General features: G+C 53.2%; 5 protein-coding genes across 5 annotated transcripts; 2 read left to right on the forward strand and 3 right to left on the reverse strand.

The window, feature by feature from the left end:
- Positions 1-757: 757 nt before the first annotated feature.
- On the reverse strand, positions 758-2,050 carry A1O9_03621 (uncharacterized protein; the record flags this gene model as incomplete). The annotated part of the gene is made up of 2 exons (XM_013405914.1): positions 758-1,582; positions 1,649-2,050. The coding sequence occupies 2 exons, from the start codon at positions 2,048-2,050 to the stop codon at positions 758-760; spliced, it is 1,227 nt and encodes a 408-aa protein (XP_013261368.1).
- Positions 2,051-3,170: 1,120 nt separating this feature from the next.
- A1O9_03622 (uncharacterized protein) lies at positions 3,171-4,841 on the reverse strand (the record flags this gene model as incomplete). Its single annotated transcript, XM_013405915.1, has 1 exon — positions 3,171-4,841. One exon carries the CDS (start codon positions 4,839-4,841, stop codon positions 3,171-3,173), a length of 1,671 nt encoding a protein of 556 aa, XP_013261369.1.
- Positions 4,842-5,817: 976 nt separating this feature from the next.
- A1O9_03623 (uncharacterized protein) lies at positions 5,818-7,720 on the forward strand (the record flags this gene model as incomplete). The annotated part of the gene is made up of 5 exons (XM_013405916.1): positions 5,818-6,285; positions 6,338-6,354; positions 6,414-6,516; positions 6,583-7,496; positions 7,549-7,720. The coding sequence occupies 5 exons, from the start codon at positions 5,818-5,820 to the stop codon at positions 7,718-7,720; spliced, it is 1,674 nt and encodes a 557-aa protein (XP_013261370.1).
- A 495-nt stretch (positions 7,721-8,215) lies between these two features.
- A1O9_03624 (uncharacterized protein) lies at positions 8,216-8,836 on the forward strand (the record flags this gene model as incomplete). The annotated part of the gene is made up of 1 exon (XM_013405917.1): positions 8,216-8,836. The coding sequence occupies one exon, from the start codon at positions 8,216-8,218 to the stop codon at positions 8,834-8,836; it is 621 nt and encodes a 206-aa protein (XP_013261371.1).
- A 775-nt stretch (positions 8,837-9,611) lies between these two features.
- Positions 9,612-11,693, reverse strand: A1O9_03625 (uncharacterized protein; the record flags this gene model as incomplete). The annotated part of the gene is made up of 1 exon (XM_013405918.1): positions 9,612-11,693. One exon carries the CDS (start codon positions 11,691-11,693, stop codon positions 9,612-9,614), a length of 2,082 nt encoding a protein of 693 aa, XP_013261372.1.
- Positions 11,694-13,594: the final 1,901 nt, after the last annotated feature.

The following is a 13,594-nucleotide window of genomic DNA, read 5'->3' on the forward strand; positions in this document are numbered from 1 at the left end:
CAAAAGAATCGGCCGGTTCCATATAATCTGTTGAGGCTGGCATAGTCATAAGAACCTATACCCAGAAGGCGCTTGTCTTGATCAACCAAGACCAACGGCAGGGAGTTTAGTCAGGATATCTTTTTGACTTAACCAGAAACAGGCTTCCCTATTATAGCTGTTGCTGCTTCTGCCCGGTGAGAGGGATCTTGGTCGGGAAGGTGTTCTCAACGGCTTGGCCTGTTAGAGCCGCGTAGTCAGCTGCTCGATGTAAATCGTGTATGAATGAGGCGTCTGAGATGTTCAAGAATTCGCCTCGGAGCAGTTTGGCGTTGAGAATCCAACGTACAGGTACTTTGGTTCAAGCTGGGTTGAGACCAGTACCTTTAGGAACATCCTGACATGACGAAGATTGCGCTAGTTGGACCTAGCACCAAAGGTAATTAGGTCGAGATATCAGGAACAGAACGATCTTCGATCCTTGCATGTACGCAAACATATTTGGCGAGGCTTCTATGTGGGAGTCTTCTCCTCCCAAACACTTCCACGTAGACCAAATGAATGCGGCTTGGATAATTCCATTGCAAGAGGCATGCGCTGCGCTGTGTCGATGTTAAAGTGATGGAGCGCGAGCATATCAATATTTTTCATAAATTCGAATGGTTAGGAAGCGTGAATAATCAAAGAACCATCCATGGGATGAAGATTTCAGCCATGTTTCATGTTACATGGTCATTCAGCTACAGTTGAGGCACAGCAGGGTTTGTCGTAGCAGATCTCAGCCTCCACAACCTCGTCTTGCCCACGTGGCTTCTAAATCGCTGCGGCACAGAAGAATATGGCCAAACTTGGTGAAATCCCATCTCCGCTGCAGATCTTGCCGAACGAGTTTGATGTCCTCGTTGTCCACAACGAAGAAGCCGATGGTATAGACTGGAACGTTCGAAGTGAAGAATCTTGACCACGTCTCGCTGTCTTGATATTTCCTCAATATTGACGTAGCACGGCGCAATTCCCATGAGCCAGAGTCATGTACTAGAGGAATAGTTGTCTTCAATTCACCCGCAATCATTTGCTCCGTGAGAATGGATGCGGTGATGATGAACAGGGACGCAGCGTCTCGAGTGATGCGCGACCGAAGGTCTTCCGACTCATCATCTTCAGGGCAATCGGGACCAGGAGTGCAAATAATGGAGCTCTTCCAAGTGGAGATTTCGCTCTTCAAGTCGCTCAGTAGGTGCGCACTTGTGACGGATGGGTCGTATCGCAGCTGTCTGATAAGAAGGAGAAGCTTCAGTAGCCCGACAGGCACGCCGATCACCGGACTACCGACGCCAGGGGATGAATCCGGGAATGCGTTCATTCGGTTTAGCAGCTGTTCGGCATGCAGCCAGAAATTCAGGTCGAAAGTATTATCAGAGTTGAATTGGTCTGACCATAGACCCATGGATACCATAAACATTGAAAATAGGACGCTCTCCAGGACAAGCCGTTCAAATGGTTGGGTCATGACTGCGTGGCTCTTGAAATGGCGCAGAGTTACGATTTTCACAGCTGCTTTCATGTGGCCAGGAATATCACTGTAAGTGCCCTGGCTAGTCGACTAATGATGGAATATGTACATCAGCATAGTAAGTTAAGGTACCTGGGAAAACAGTATCTGACTTACTCCAAGGGTGTACAGTAGAATTATCGAGATCAGCAACCCGTTGTTATTTTCCAGCTGTGGAGTTGACCCAAGAAGTCCTTGCAGGGCTTGCAAAGCTTGTAGGTAGTAGGTAAGTGAGAGTTCCTGCATCTGGGAAGATTCGATGGTCGAGTGAAGATGTGACGCAGCATTGGCCAAGACCGTATACTGCAGACTTCGACAGTCGGGGAGTAGTCGCTCGAGTTCGTGGAAAAAGGTCCAGTAGTACTCAGGATGACAATTTGGCAATAGGATGAGGTTATAATACTTGTCGACGAAATGCTTGAATATGAGGGGCGTTATATCACGAGTTAATGCCTCGTGGGCCACCGACACCGACATCGAGGAGATCCGTGCGCCTTCTGAAGACAATTGTTCCTCCATCTTGGAAGCATGTGTGACAATTGTATTTGACTGCTGCTGACGGGCCGGCGCACGCCTTCGGTCAACAAGTGCTTCTGAGGTCGGCCATTCGCAGTTCCAACCTAGTGCGAGACAGCGCTGGCACACAGGACGTCCCTCGTCACACTTCTTCTTGCGGGTTCTGCCTATCTCAGGCTCTCAGTCATCGGCGCTTCTGTTTCGGGTCTCTCAAGGACTCACAAGTCTGGCAACCGGTCTTGACACGCAGTCTAGGTGCTCCACTGCCATGTGGCATGAGAATAGCCCTTTCGGCAGCCCTGAGTCGGCCTTGCATAGCAAATAAATGCTGTGGCGCGAGATGATGCTGGCTGTGACTCTTGCCCTCCTCCATGAGGGGATGGAGGGTGGCGAATGGCTTGGAGCGGCTTCAGATAGATTTATACTTTATATGAATCAAGGCGGGGTGAGAACGGTCAGCATGCGGCTGATTGGTGAGAGTGGTTGGCGCAGCATAGTCTCTAGATGCCTCTGAAGATCGCAAGATCCATGTTACCACCACCGCGTAAAAGGTTTGTTGATGAACTACACGAAGACATCTGATGCAGGGATACTATCTCTGAGAACTTAGAGGAATTACTACTCGGCGACAGTAAATAATGGACACTGGGAAAACGTTCAATGTAAGGGCCGTGGCGCCGTGGCGCCATCGGCTCTCCTCTCGACTGGACGAGGGGTGAATACTTTGCGCGGTTTATGAATGGCTGTTGTTCGAGCTGTGACTGGAACAGGGATACACGAGCAGCATCGATCTGACTGCCATGGGTACCTGGGAGGTAGGTGCCGGGTATTCTGGTCACACTTCTACAAATTCCAGAGTACTCTTTGCCTGACAGAGGTGGAAACGATAGGTTCCAGATAAAGGCCTCCAGGCGTCGACTCGCTTCGTGAAATACAGCTGAGCTATCCCATTGGCCAGAAGAGACAGGGTGAAACGAAGATAAGGAATCCATTCAACTCAACTCAACTCAGCCACCACGACTTCTGTGCAAGCCACATCTCAATGCATCCAAGCGCGGGAGCTAATGGCAGCATTTCATCTTATTAGCCACTCTAGCTAGTGATATTGTCTACCATCCATCTATCACGGAAGACCCAAAATGTCCTTCAAGATGGATAGAGCGCCAAATAGTTGGTTGTCGTGGTACTTTCTGGCGTTGATCTGCAGTGCTATCGGAGCACCCTCGAAATTACCGTCGTCCCACTCTTGCTTCACAATGCGACATTCGTTGGAAAGCGGCTTATAATTGTCGGCATACTTCTCACCGGCTTCGCTCCTAATAGGCGTTGGAAATACGAGACCAGGATGATCTACCAAGTTCCAGAATGTGGTGTATGTCCAGAAGCGCGTTGTATCGTGCTGCGGAGCTGGTCCCACATGAGTAGGTCCGATAACTACGTCGACGTCCTGAGCGTTCCAGCTAGCGGCATATTCGATGCGGAAATTGTCTCGTTCCTGTCGCAGATACGCAACTTCGACAGCATTTTTCATTTTAGCATCTTCGTGGATGAGCCAGCGAGTTAATGGCAGGACAGGCTCTCCACTGGCTTCGATTGCTGCGAGAACACCTACACCGCCGTCAGGTATGAACATACGCCAAGCTTTGTCGAAGGCTTCGGCGGCCTTATACTGGTGGAAGTCTTTAACCTCGATCAAGTCTTGATACTTGGGATCCGAGACAAGTTGCCTCACCCAGGCAATGGCCCGCTTGACTGGTGGTTGGGGCTCAATAAAGCCGTCGTTCTCGATAATACCAATCTTGAGTCGCCTCGAAACGGGGGTTTGCAGACCTTTCCATAAGGTTGGAATCATTTTTGGATCCTCCAAATAGGGCTCAGTGTCGAGAACAACTTTGGTCACAAGGTCCATGTCCCGGAGACTTCGACCCATTGGACCAGTACAAGCCAGCACATTCAATTCAGCCGGCATTGGGTCCCTAAGCATATCCCTCATGGGTAGCAAGTTGGAGGTTGGTTTCCAACCATAAATTCCACAGAAAGCTGAAGGTGCGCGAATACTCCCGCCAATGTCGCTGCCAATGCCTAGCACGGAACCCTTCATTCCAATCAAGGCTCCTTCGCCTCCAGACGAACCACCACAAGTCAAATGAATGTTGAATGGGTTGAGGGTTCGGCCAAAGTGAGAGCTGCTCTCCATGTGCATAATTGCTTGGGGCTGGTTCGTTTTACAGTAAAACACCGCACCGGCTTTGCGCATGATGCTGACCATGAGGCAGTCTTTGTCCTCGGAGTATGTTGTGCTCAGCTCGCCGTAGGAGGAACTGTGTCCCGCGATTGGCATATGTTCTTTAATGCTTACTGGCACACCATGGAGAGGGCCCACCGTCTGACCAGTGTTGGCGACATGTTCATCCAGCTTCGCGGCCTGCTCAAGGGCTTCCTCAGGGAAGAATTGCGTCAAGCAGCAGACCAGCTGGTGCGCAATAGCAGCACGCTTGATGAACGCTTTGATGACGGTCACGGCCGTGTACTTTCGCGCCGCGATGGCTTCAGCGAGGCTGGTTGCATCGTGGTTCTCCGTGATGTCGAGCTCTTCGGCGCTCAGGAGGCCACAGGTGCTGGGAATAGTGGAGACATCTCGTGGAGGATTGTTGATCAGCTCTTGAGGAAGATACCATTCTTCGGGGATATTCTCAGCGATGGCAGCAAATAAAGGAAGACGTTTGACCTCATACTCCGGTGTGCCCTTCAGCATAGGCTTGGTGACAATGATCGGCAGTGGTCTTGAACCCATGCTAGATAGGCATTTACCGTGGGGAGATCTATCGGAGACAACGACGCGACGGTGCATTCACAAAGATACGTCAATATATATAACGGATGTTGACGTGTTGTTGCTCGCGGCAGCGTACCGTCCAGTCCGGCTCACAACACGATATCTGTCCCTGATCTCTCAGCCCCAGAGCGGAAGGAGAGTTAGCATCTCTTTGGTATTCACCACCGACCTTGACAGGATACTGTCCGACCATTCGAGGCCCGAGTGGAGATCCCCTGTAGAAGTCTGGGAGGCTACCAATCAGAGGCGATTCCGCGAAAGTTTAGTCCGTCCAACTAACAGAGTGGAGAGTCTATAACTGCTTAAGAGCCTTGTACCAATCTGCTTCAAGACGTCCTGAGAACCTTACCGTCGCTGGGGACATGCGCTATCTCTCCAAGATGTGGTGATGTCCGTCCCGCACTCCCCTTACGCGTGGCTTTCCCTTGTTGTGAAGTCCGCCTGGCCCAATGAAACCCAGCTTCGAGCATTTCGCCGCTGGAGTTCTGGGGAAACTTCCTCGTTTGGCGCTCTAGCAAATCAAGTGTTTTACCGCTCTTTGCTGTACATATCTCTTATGGCTGTTGAGTTGGCGTTATCTCTGCGCCACGCGATAGAAACCGTTCAAGCCTCCGCACCCTCCTGCTTCACCTCGCGGGACGGCAATCAACATCCTCCAAGTTCGCACTCTTATGGCCATCGTGTGTGTGTGTGTGTGTGTGTGTGTATCTGTGTTATCAGCGCCAGGGGCAGCCGCGGAATTAATTCTCGCAATAGAACTCCCGGGCAATCAACGGTCGCGGCTTCGTGCCGGTTTAGATTGGTTAAGTTTGCGCAGAGGGTATAAGTATGCACTGAAACGTTCAACATCCTGAACGCAGGAGTCCATCTTCTCTGCATCACGCTCAGTGCATGCACCTCTATCTTGCTCTACCTTGATTTTGTTCTCGCAGCCATGGCTCTGTCTCATGAGCACACCGGTGACCTATCAGGGACGACGCCTGGTACGGTGCATTTGGTTGATCTCGACCACACCATGCAAACTCAACATGCATCTGGCGGCAATCAAGACGTTGTTCTCGATCCCACGCCTTCCCCTGATCCAAACGACCCGCTCAACTGGAGCCCCCGCAGGAAGATGATGGCCACGATCTGTACCAACTTGCGAGTTGCTTCGCCCAGCCATTTGGCGACGGTTGCTGACGATCGTCTCAGGTACACTTGGTTCGCTGGAATGTCGGGGTCAACCGTATACTCCGTTCTCGTTCCGCTCTCTAAGAGCAATGGAGTGTCGATATCCACGTTAGTGGAAGGCGGCGGGTACATGTTCCTCCTACTGGGCTGGGGGCTGCTCTTTTGGAATCCCTTCGCGATGAGATACGGGAAACGCTTGACATATCTGCTCTCCACCTTGGGTGGAATTGTAAGTTTCCATGTCTCGAGCCGTACAAGGCACCAAGCTAACTTTGACCAAGGGGACCTGCATTTGGAGGTAATCACCTGTCCCTCATTTGAACGGTTTTCTGGTTTGTCATGTTGACCAGTAGACAGCGCATATGTTAAGAGCGATGGAGAGTGGCTCGCTCGGTCCATCATCCAAGGTTTCTTCCTGGCCCCTATCGAATCACTACCCGAGATATCTGTAACTGATGTGGTACGTGGAAGTCGTGGCAAGGAAAGTCCTCTCCCAGGCGATTGCTAACGAATTCGTGCCAACCAGTATTTCACCCATCAACGTGGCCGATACATGGGCATCTACGCTTTCACTCTGGCAGGCAGCAACTATTTTACTCCCGTCCTGTGTGGATTCATCGCCGAAGGCCAAGGCTGGCAGTGGGTCTTTTACTACCCTTCCATCTTCTTGGGTCTTCTTTTTCTCTTCCTTTTCTTTTTCATGGAAGAGACCAATTACGTTCGCAATACTACCGGTATTGTGGCGATCGCTACCAATACGCCACCACGTACACCGAGCCTGCAAGACGACAGAGAGAAATCGCCGGCCGTCACGAGAGCAAGCGATGAGACACTGGGCGAAGTATATGGTCCTCCCAAGACTTTTGTCCAGAAGTTGGCGGTCTGGCACCCGACCCCCGGGCAGGGCATGGTGAAACGCGCAATCCACAGTCTCAAGTTCCTCGGCTGGCCGGTGATCTTCTACGCTGGCTTCTCGTACGGATCGTACCTGGTCTGGTTCAACGTCCTCAACGCCACGGCATCTGTGATCCTCAGCGCACCGCCCTACAACTTCTCCGCATCCATGGTCGGCCTCAGCTATATGTCGTGCACCATCGGCGTTATCGTTGGCTCCTTCCTCTCTGGGCCCCTAAGTGACTGGTTGACGCTGAGACTCGCACGACGCAACGCCGGCATAATGGAGGCTGAGTTCCGCCTATGGCCTTTTGCATGTTGCCTGATCCTAGTCCCTGGGTCCTTGGTCCTCTGGGGCGTGGGAGCAGCGCAGGGCGTGCATTGGTTCGGCCTCGTCTTCGCGATGGGGGTGTTGGCCTGTGCAACAACTTTTGGAGTAACTCTCAGTATCAACTATCTGATCGACAGTTATCACGATATCAGCGGTGACAGTATTGTGACGTGCATTCTGGTGCGCAATACTCTATCCTTCGCGATGAGCTACGGGTAAGTCCTGTCTAGTCCCACCAGTGCCGTCTTCGGCTAATGAAGGAAACAGTATCACTCCCTGGTTGACCAATATGGGCGTTCAGAACTGTTTCATCTCCGCAGCATTTGTCGGTCTGGCTGCTTGCAGCGTCTTCTTGATCATGATTAAATGGGGCAAGGGCTTCCGGGTTCGCAGCGCTGCGAAGTACTGGCAGCTGGTCGAGGCGGCGCACAAGGCTTGAGCCTTGAGAGAAGTAGTACTTCCTGATCGAGACGGTCTCTATGGAGGGGAGACCAGTGTGTGGATGACCAAGAGGGTGCTGCCAACATGGCAAGAGATTCGTGTGATGAACAGTGGGAGATGACATTTGCTCTGGCCGTAATCGGTTTGCATGAAGTATAGTTATGAATCTCATTCATAAATTTCGAAAGCCAAGACATTGTGAATATATTTCCAGATCTGCGGAAAACTATGTCCCGCATCCCCCATCACTCCCTATCTCGGGTCTCAGGCTGTTCGCTAAGGATTCGGTGAGTTCCCTTCATCTCAGTCCGCGACAGGACTTTCTGGGCAACCAACACCTTTAACCAGAGCTTGGACAAAAGAATGCGGGGAGGTTAATAGGTGCAGGGGTGATCCTGACGCTGCATCTCGCGGGTTGGCCAAAGAAGTCAATCTCTCCAGAAGAGGAACATGCCAGTTGGTTAGACTGCGACTGAATGCATTCTGCTCGACAATGCCGGCATCGAGTCCAGCTGTGCCCAAGAACTGGCCCCGCGACGTCGTATTCCTGAGGAAATTCCACATCCCACCACCACTGAGTGCCTCGGCGCTTCAGGTTCAAATCCACGAGGCTGGTGCTTACCCAGTCATCACACCCGCTCCGGCCATACCCAGCCCACTGGTCCGAATCACGCCCATCACCCTACCGTCGCACCCTGCTTGCGGACAGTCGGGGCTTTTCGCAGCAAAAGCACTGCCTCCGGATTCGTTTGTCCTCTTCTACCTAGGTCACGTGCACGACAGTTTCACAACCGACACGACATCCAACTACGACCTGAATCTCGACCGACAGCTCGATTTGTCTGTCGACGCGACGCAGTTCGGGAACGAAGCGAGATTCATCAATGACTATCGCGGCGTGCGCGGGGAGGGTCCCAATGCCGAGTTTCGAGACTGTGTGGCGCCAATCGGACTGGGGCTTGGGGAGAGAAGGATTGGCGTTTTTGTCTTGAGTGCTGGCAGGGCGAGGAAGAACGACAAGGGCACGACGAGGGCCCGGGGGATCAAGAAGGGGGACGAGATCGTGGTCAGTTATGGCAAGGGATTTTGGGACGCTAGGAAGGGGAGGACCTAAGCCCTAGTGATGGATGAGAGTGAGTCGATTAAGCGAGGCTGACCATAGGTTGATAATACCGTATGGGCACAATTCGCAGTGATTCAACTGAAGAAACCACGCAGGCATAACGGAGTTTGCCCAATAAACATTTCATTCACTTCTTTTCTTACATCAAGACTATAATATACAGTGTATAGCTACATACTGCCTGGGGACAATCTGATGCGGCGGGCTTTCTCTGGTTTGTTCTTAAGCTGTTGTGCAAATACTAGTGGCGAAATAGTGGCCGCTCTTTGCTTCTCCCTGGTTGAGACTTGCCAGATATCGTCGTGGTTCCGCGTAGTGACTGGACCACTGCTCAAGCTTCACAATGAATAGCCTGGCTTCTGTTTTCTTCCCGCGATCGTCCAAATGCAAGGCATCGTGCCTCCTTGGAATTGAATCCGGATGCCGGGGCGCGCCAACCACATCTGCTGAGGCACAAACGTACGCGGTTTGCCTTGCAATGGGACTTGAGCGGGCGCTGGTTCCAACCTTGGATCTTTGACTTGCCCCATAAGTCAGTGCCACAGAACATGCGGATCACTTGCCGAAAGTTAACAATGTCGCGGACCAGAGCGATTGAGAACTGAGTGTAGAACACGGTCTTCCCAAGGTGACACCGTCTCCAGGTAATGCATGGGAGCATTCAGCGAGAGGGTTGGGGCAATCGGTGGCCAGTTTGTTCGTTCGAACCAGATTCTCAACTGATCGTGTAGGTCTAGATTGAGCAAAACGTGGGTTTATAGGTATATCATCGTAGCCATCGTAAAAGTGCTTGCATGAGTAATCTCCGGTCCACAGGCTTGGCAATGTAATCGTTCATGCCTTCCGCCAGATAAGCCTCTTCATCTCCCTTTAAAGCGTTTGCAGTCATGGCAATGATGGGAATGGTGGAGCCCGAGGCCCTGATCTGCCTGGTCGCATTAACGCCATCCATGACAGGCATGCTAATGTCCATAAGGATCAGGCTGTAGGCCAATGGCTTCTGCTTGACGAGTCGCAACCCGTCGGCACCGTCGCAGGCGACATCGACCTTCTCGAAACCGAAGCCTCGCAACAGCCGCACCATGATGGTCTGGTTGATTGCGTTATCCTCGACCAGGAGGAGGTGCTTGTTCGGCGCCAATGCTTTGATATCCAGGTCGGCGGTGGACACGATTGGACGTACCGGTGGAGCGATTTCCAGTTTTCCCACTGTGACGGTAAAATAAAAGTTGCTGCCTTGGCAGTCCTCGTTCTTGGTAAAGCCTACTGTGCCGCCCATCAACTCTGCCAAGCTTTTGCATATTGAAAGGCCAAGTCCCGTGCCTTTGTATCGTTTGGTGGAGAAGTTGTCGAGTTGAGTGAAAGGGATGAACAAGAAGTTCTCGGACTCGGCGGGGACACCGATGCCGGTATCGATGACCTCTGTCCTGATACTGTAAGAGGATTCGTCTTCATGGGTCAAGATGATTTTGACACGGATATAGCCGTGTTCTGTGAACTTGACGGCATTGGAGACGAGGTTCTGCAAGATCTGGCGGTAGCGCAGAGGATCACCTTGAGCGACTTTGGGTAGTTTTGGGTCCAATTCAATCTCGAAGCGCGGGCCAGACTCGGGCCCGACGTTATAGCTGCGGCGCACTGCGGCGACGATGTCGGCGATGCTGATGACCTCTTTGGTGGTGATGGAAAATGCGCCGGAGGTGAGCTTGGAATAGTCGAGGATGTCGTTGATGACTTGCAGCAAGATGGCCCCCGATTCATCGATGATATCAGCAAGCTCATGCTGTTCCTGGGACAGGCCGGTATCGATGAGGAGGGACAGGGCAGACAGCATTCCGTGCATGGGGGTCCGGATCTCGTGGCTCATGTTGGCGAGGAAATCTGACTTCAGTCTGGAGGCCTCTTCGTATGCAGCAATGAGGCGAGCCTCGCTCGCTTTTCGTTCAGTCAAATCACGAGTGACTTTGCTGAAACCTTGCAGGATACCGTCACGGTAGACGGGGGCGATGATGACGTTGGCCCAAAAGCGAGTTCCGTCTTTGCGCACGCGCCAGCCTTCGTCCTCGACCTTGCCGTCGCGCAGGGCCAGTTCGAGCTCTTTCCGGGGTTTTGTGGCCTTCTTGTCCTCGTCGCTGTAGAAGATTGAGAAGTGCTGACCAATGATCTCTTCTTGTGAATACTGCTTGAGAAGGGAGGCACCAGTATTCCAAGTGGAGATGCAACCGGTGGTATCGAGCATGAAGATGGCGTAGTCGCGGAGGGTACTGACCAACACGCGATAGGTTTCGGCAACTTCGAGCTTGGCTTCCTGGGCAATGGCCTGCTCGACGTCTGCAGTGGCATCTTGACCTTCGACGACGAGATAGAGGAGGTCGTCTCCATCGTAGATCGGGATGGCTCTCAGACGCCAATGGCCCGGGAGAACGCTGCCGAGGATAGGCTCTGTTTTGGACTCTTTGCGAGAGGAGATGGCATCGTTGACGAGTTGCTTGACCAGGAGTACGTTTGTGGCATCCAAGACTTGGGCAATGACGTCGAAGAAGCCCCGACCGCGGAGATCGTCGAGTGTCGTCTTGAAGAGCTGCTGGTATGTGTGGGAGACGGCAGTGAAACAGAGGGTGTGATCGAGGACGGCGGTCGGAGTGGGGGTCAAGGTGAAGATACGTTCCATGCCGACGGGCTTGTGAGGTGGACTTGTCGTGTTGGCAGATGGACTGGGTGGTGGACTCAAGTGATTCCTGGTGGGGGGCGATCTTCGCGAGATTGAAGATGAGAAGGAGGCCGGCCGAGAAGTTGCTTCGAGTGCACCTTCCGGGCCTTCTACTGCTACGCGCTTCAGTGACTTCATGCTGGCAGGATGCTATCGAGAGGACATGGCTGGCTGGAGAGGGGTGGAGGGATGGATGAGGTGGTGGAGGGCAGGCTTGTGAAGTACAATGGTAGGAGGATGAGGTTGAGCAGTGAGAAGCAAACTACCGGGGTGGGCTACTGGGTGGGATGAAGCAACAGGCTGAGAAGGGAGGAGTGGCACTCGGTGGGATTCCGTGGTGATGGGTAGAGGCAGTCTCAGAAGAAGTACGGCGTCGAGGAGGAGGAGGACAGGAGGAGGACAGGAGGAGGAGGAGGAGGAGGAAGTAGGGAAGTAGGCGACCTACCAAGGTCGTCGGTCGTCGGTCGTCAAGACTCAGATGGACGACGTGAGTTTGAGCCTTGAGACGAAGCCACGGCGGAAAACAGAACAGCCTGAGGTTCAGGATCAGGCGTATGGGAATTGGGAATGGGGAATCGATGGGAGGCCCATGCAGACGAGGGCGATTGGCGGGCAGAAGGCGAGCAGCTAGCAGCCGCGGCAGGGGGGGATCGACATGATTTTCGGGGACGTGTTTAGGATGCAGATACGATGCAGCAAGAGGCGGGAGGCGCCAGGAGGGACGAGGCGCGGATGGAGGGTGATGAATAGAAGATGCAACGAGACCATGGAGTGGGACTGAGTCGAGGGGCAGGCTGGACGTGGTCGGCTGGAGGTGGTAGCGGAAGCAAGGTGGATAATGGACGAGGGACAATCGATGATGGATGGGAAATGGTGGGAATCGGATGGAGCGGACATACGAGTCGTGTGGGGGACGAAGGGGAGCGACGCAGGACGGAGTCATCGTACGCAGGACAAGGCGCAGAGGGAGATCTGACTTGGATCAAGACGGACATTACATTACATTGCATTGCATTGCATTGCGTGAGGGTGAGGGTGAGGGTCAGGCCGAGGGCGAGGGCGGGATCGTCCGACTTGGTTGGGACGCGCACCTTGAGATGGTTGATGGCAAAGAGGAGACGGCTTCGAGTGACTTGCTGGCCGGGAACGAGGACAGACTGCGGAGTGGCTGCCACAAAGACTAACCACAGTGATAAGAAGGGACGAGAGAGGGAGGATGCACCTTTGCACCAAACGCCCAAAGTCAAAAAGACCGTCGCTGCAACAGCCATTTGTTGGCCTCATGGACATTGGCATTCGGCATTGGCCTGAACATGGAAATGGACATGGCTCTCCAGGGGCCCGCGGTCCTTGCCAGGGTCTCCCCCGTCACGCTTGGGCAGGTGCTGTGCAGGTGCAGCTCCCGCAGTTTGAGCACCCTGGACAGCCTGAACCTGAAACCCTAGGGAGACGCACAGGGGTGATGGAGATTGAGATTCAAAAGACAGGCGCGGGTGCATGAAACCAAGGTGCAGGCCTGAGCAGTGAGCAGTGAGCAGTGAGCAGTGAGCACCAAGCGGTCCTACTCGTAAGCACCGAGCAGTACTCGTAAGCACCCGTACCCATCGTCCCCCATCCCCGTCCCCCATCCGTACCAAGCCATCAATCAACCAGCCTTTGTCATCTCCCTCCTCCCAAGTGATCTGCTCTGACGCTTATCCACCTGGATAGAGCCACCGGGTAGATCCTGGCGAGAGTGGCTCCCAGCCCAGCTCGATGTCTACTCCGTACAATTACTGTCCATACCAGCCGACTGCCGCTCGACTGTCCGTATTTGGCCCTGGCCCTGACCTGGAAACTGTCCTCCGTACACACAGCGACGACGTACGAGTAGACCGCTGGTATGGTTGTACAAAGGCGCGCTTCCCCCACCGCCTGGACACATCACCTTGCAGACTACAGGATGTACAGTAGTAGGTACTCCGTATTTCTCATTTCTCATCCATATTCCTATCGCGAACTGGACCTCAATCGGTTCCATCCGAGCTCAAGCCAGGTGC

The sequence above is a fragment of the Exophiala aquamarina genome (genome assembly GCF_000709125.1).
Source record: "Exophiala aquamarina CBS 119918 chromosome Unknown aczIA-supercont1.3, whole genome shotgun sequence".
Classification (NCBI taxonomy): domain Eukaryota; kingdom Fungi; phylum Ascomycota; class Eurotiomycetes; order Chaetothyriales; family Herpotrichiellaceae; genus Exophiala; species Exophiala aquamarina.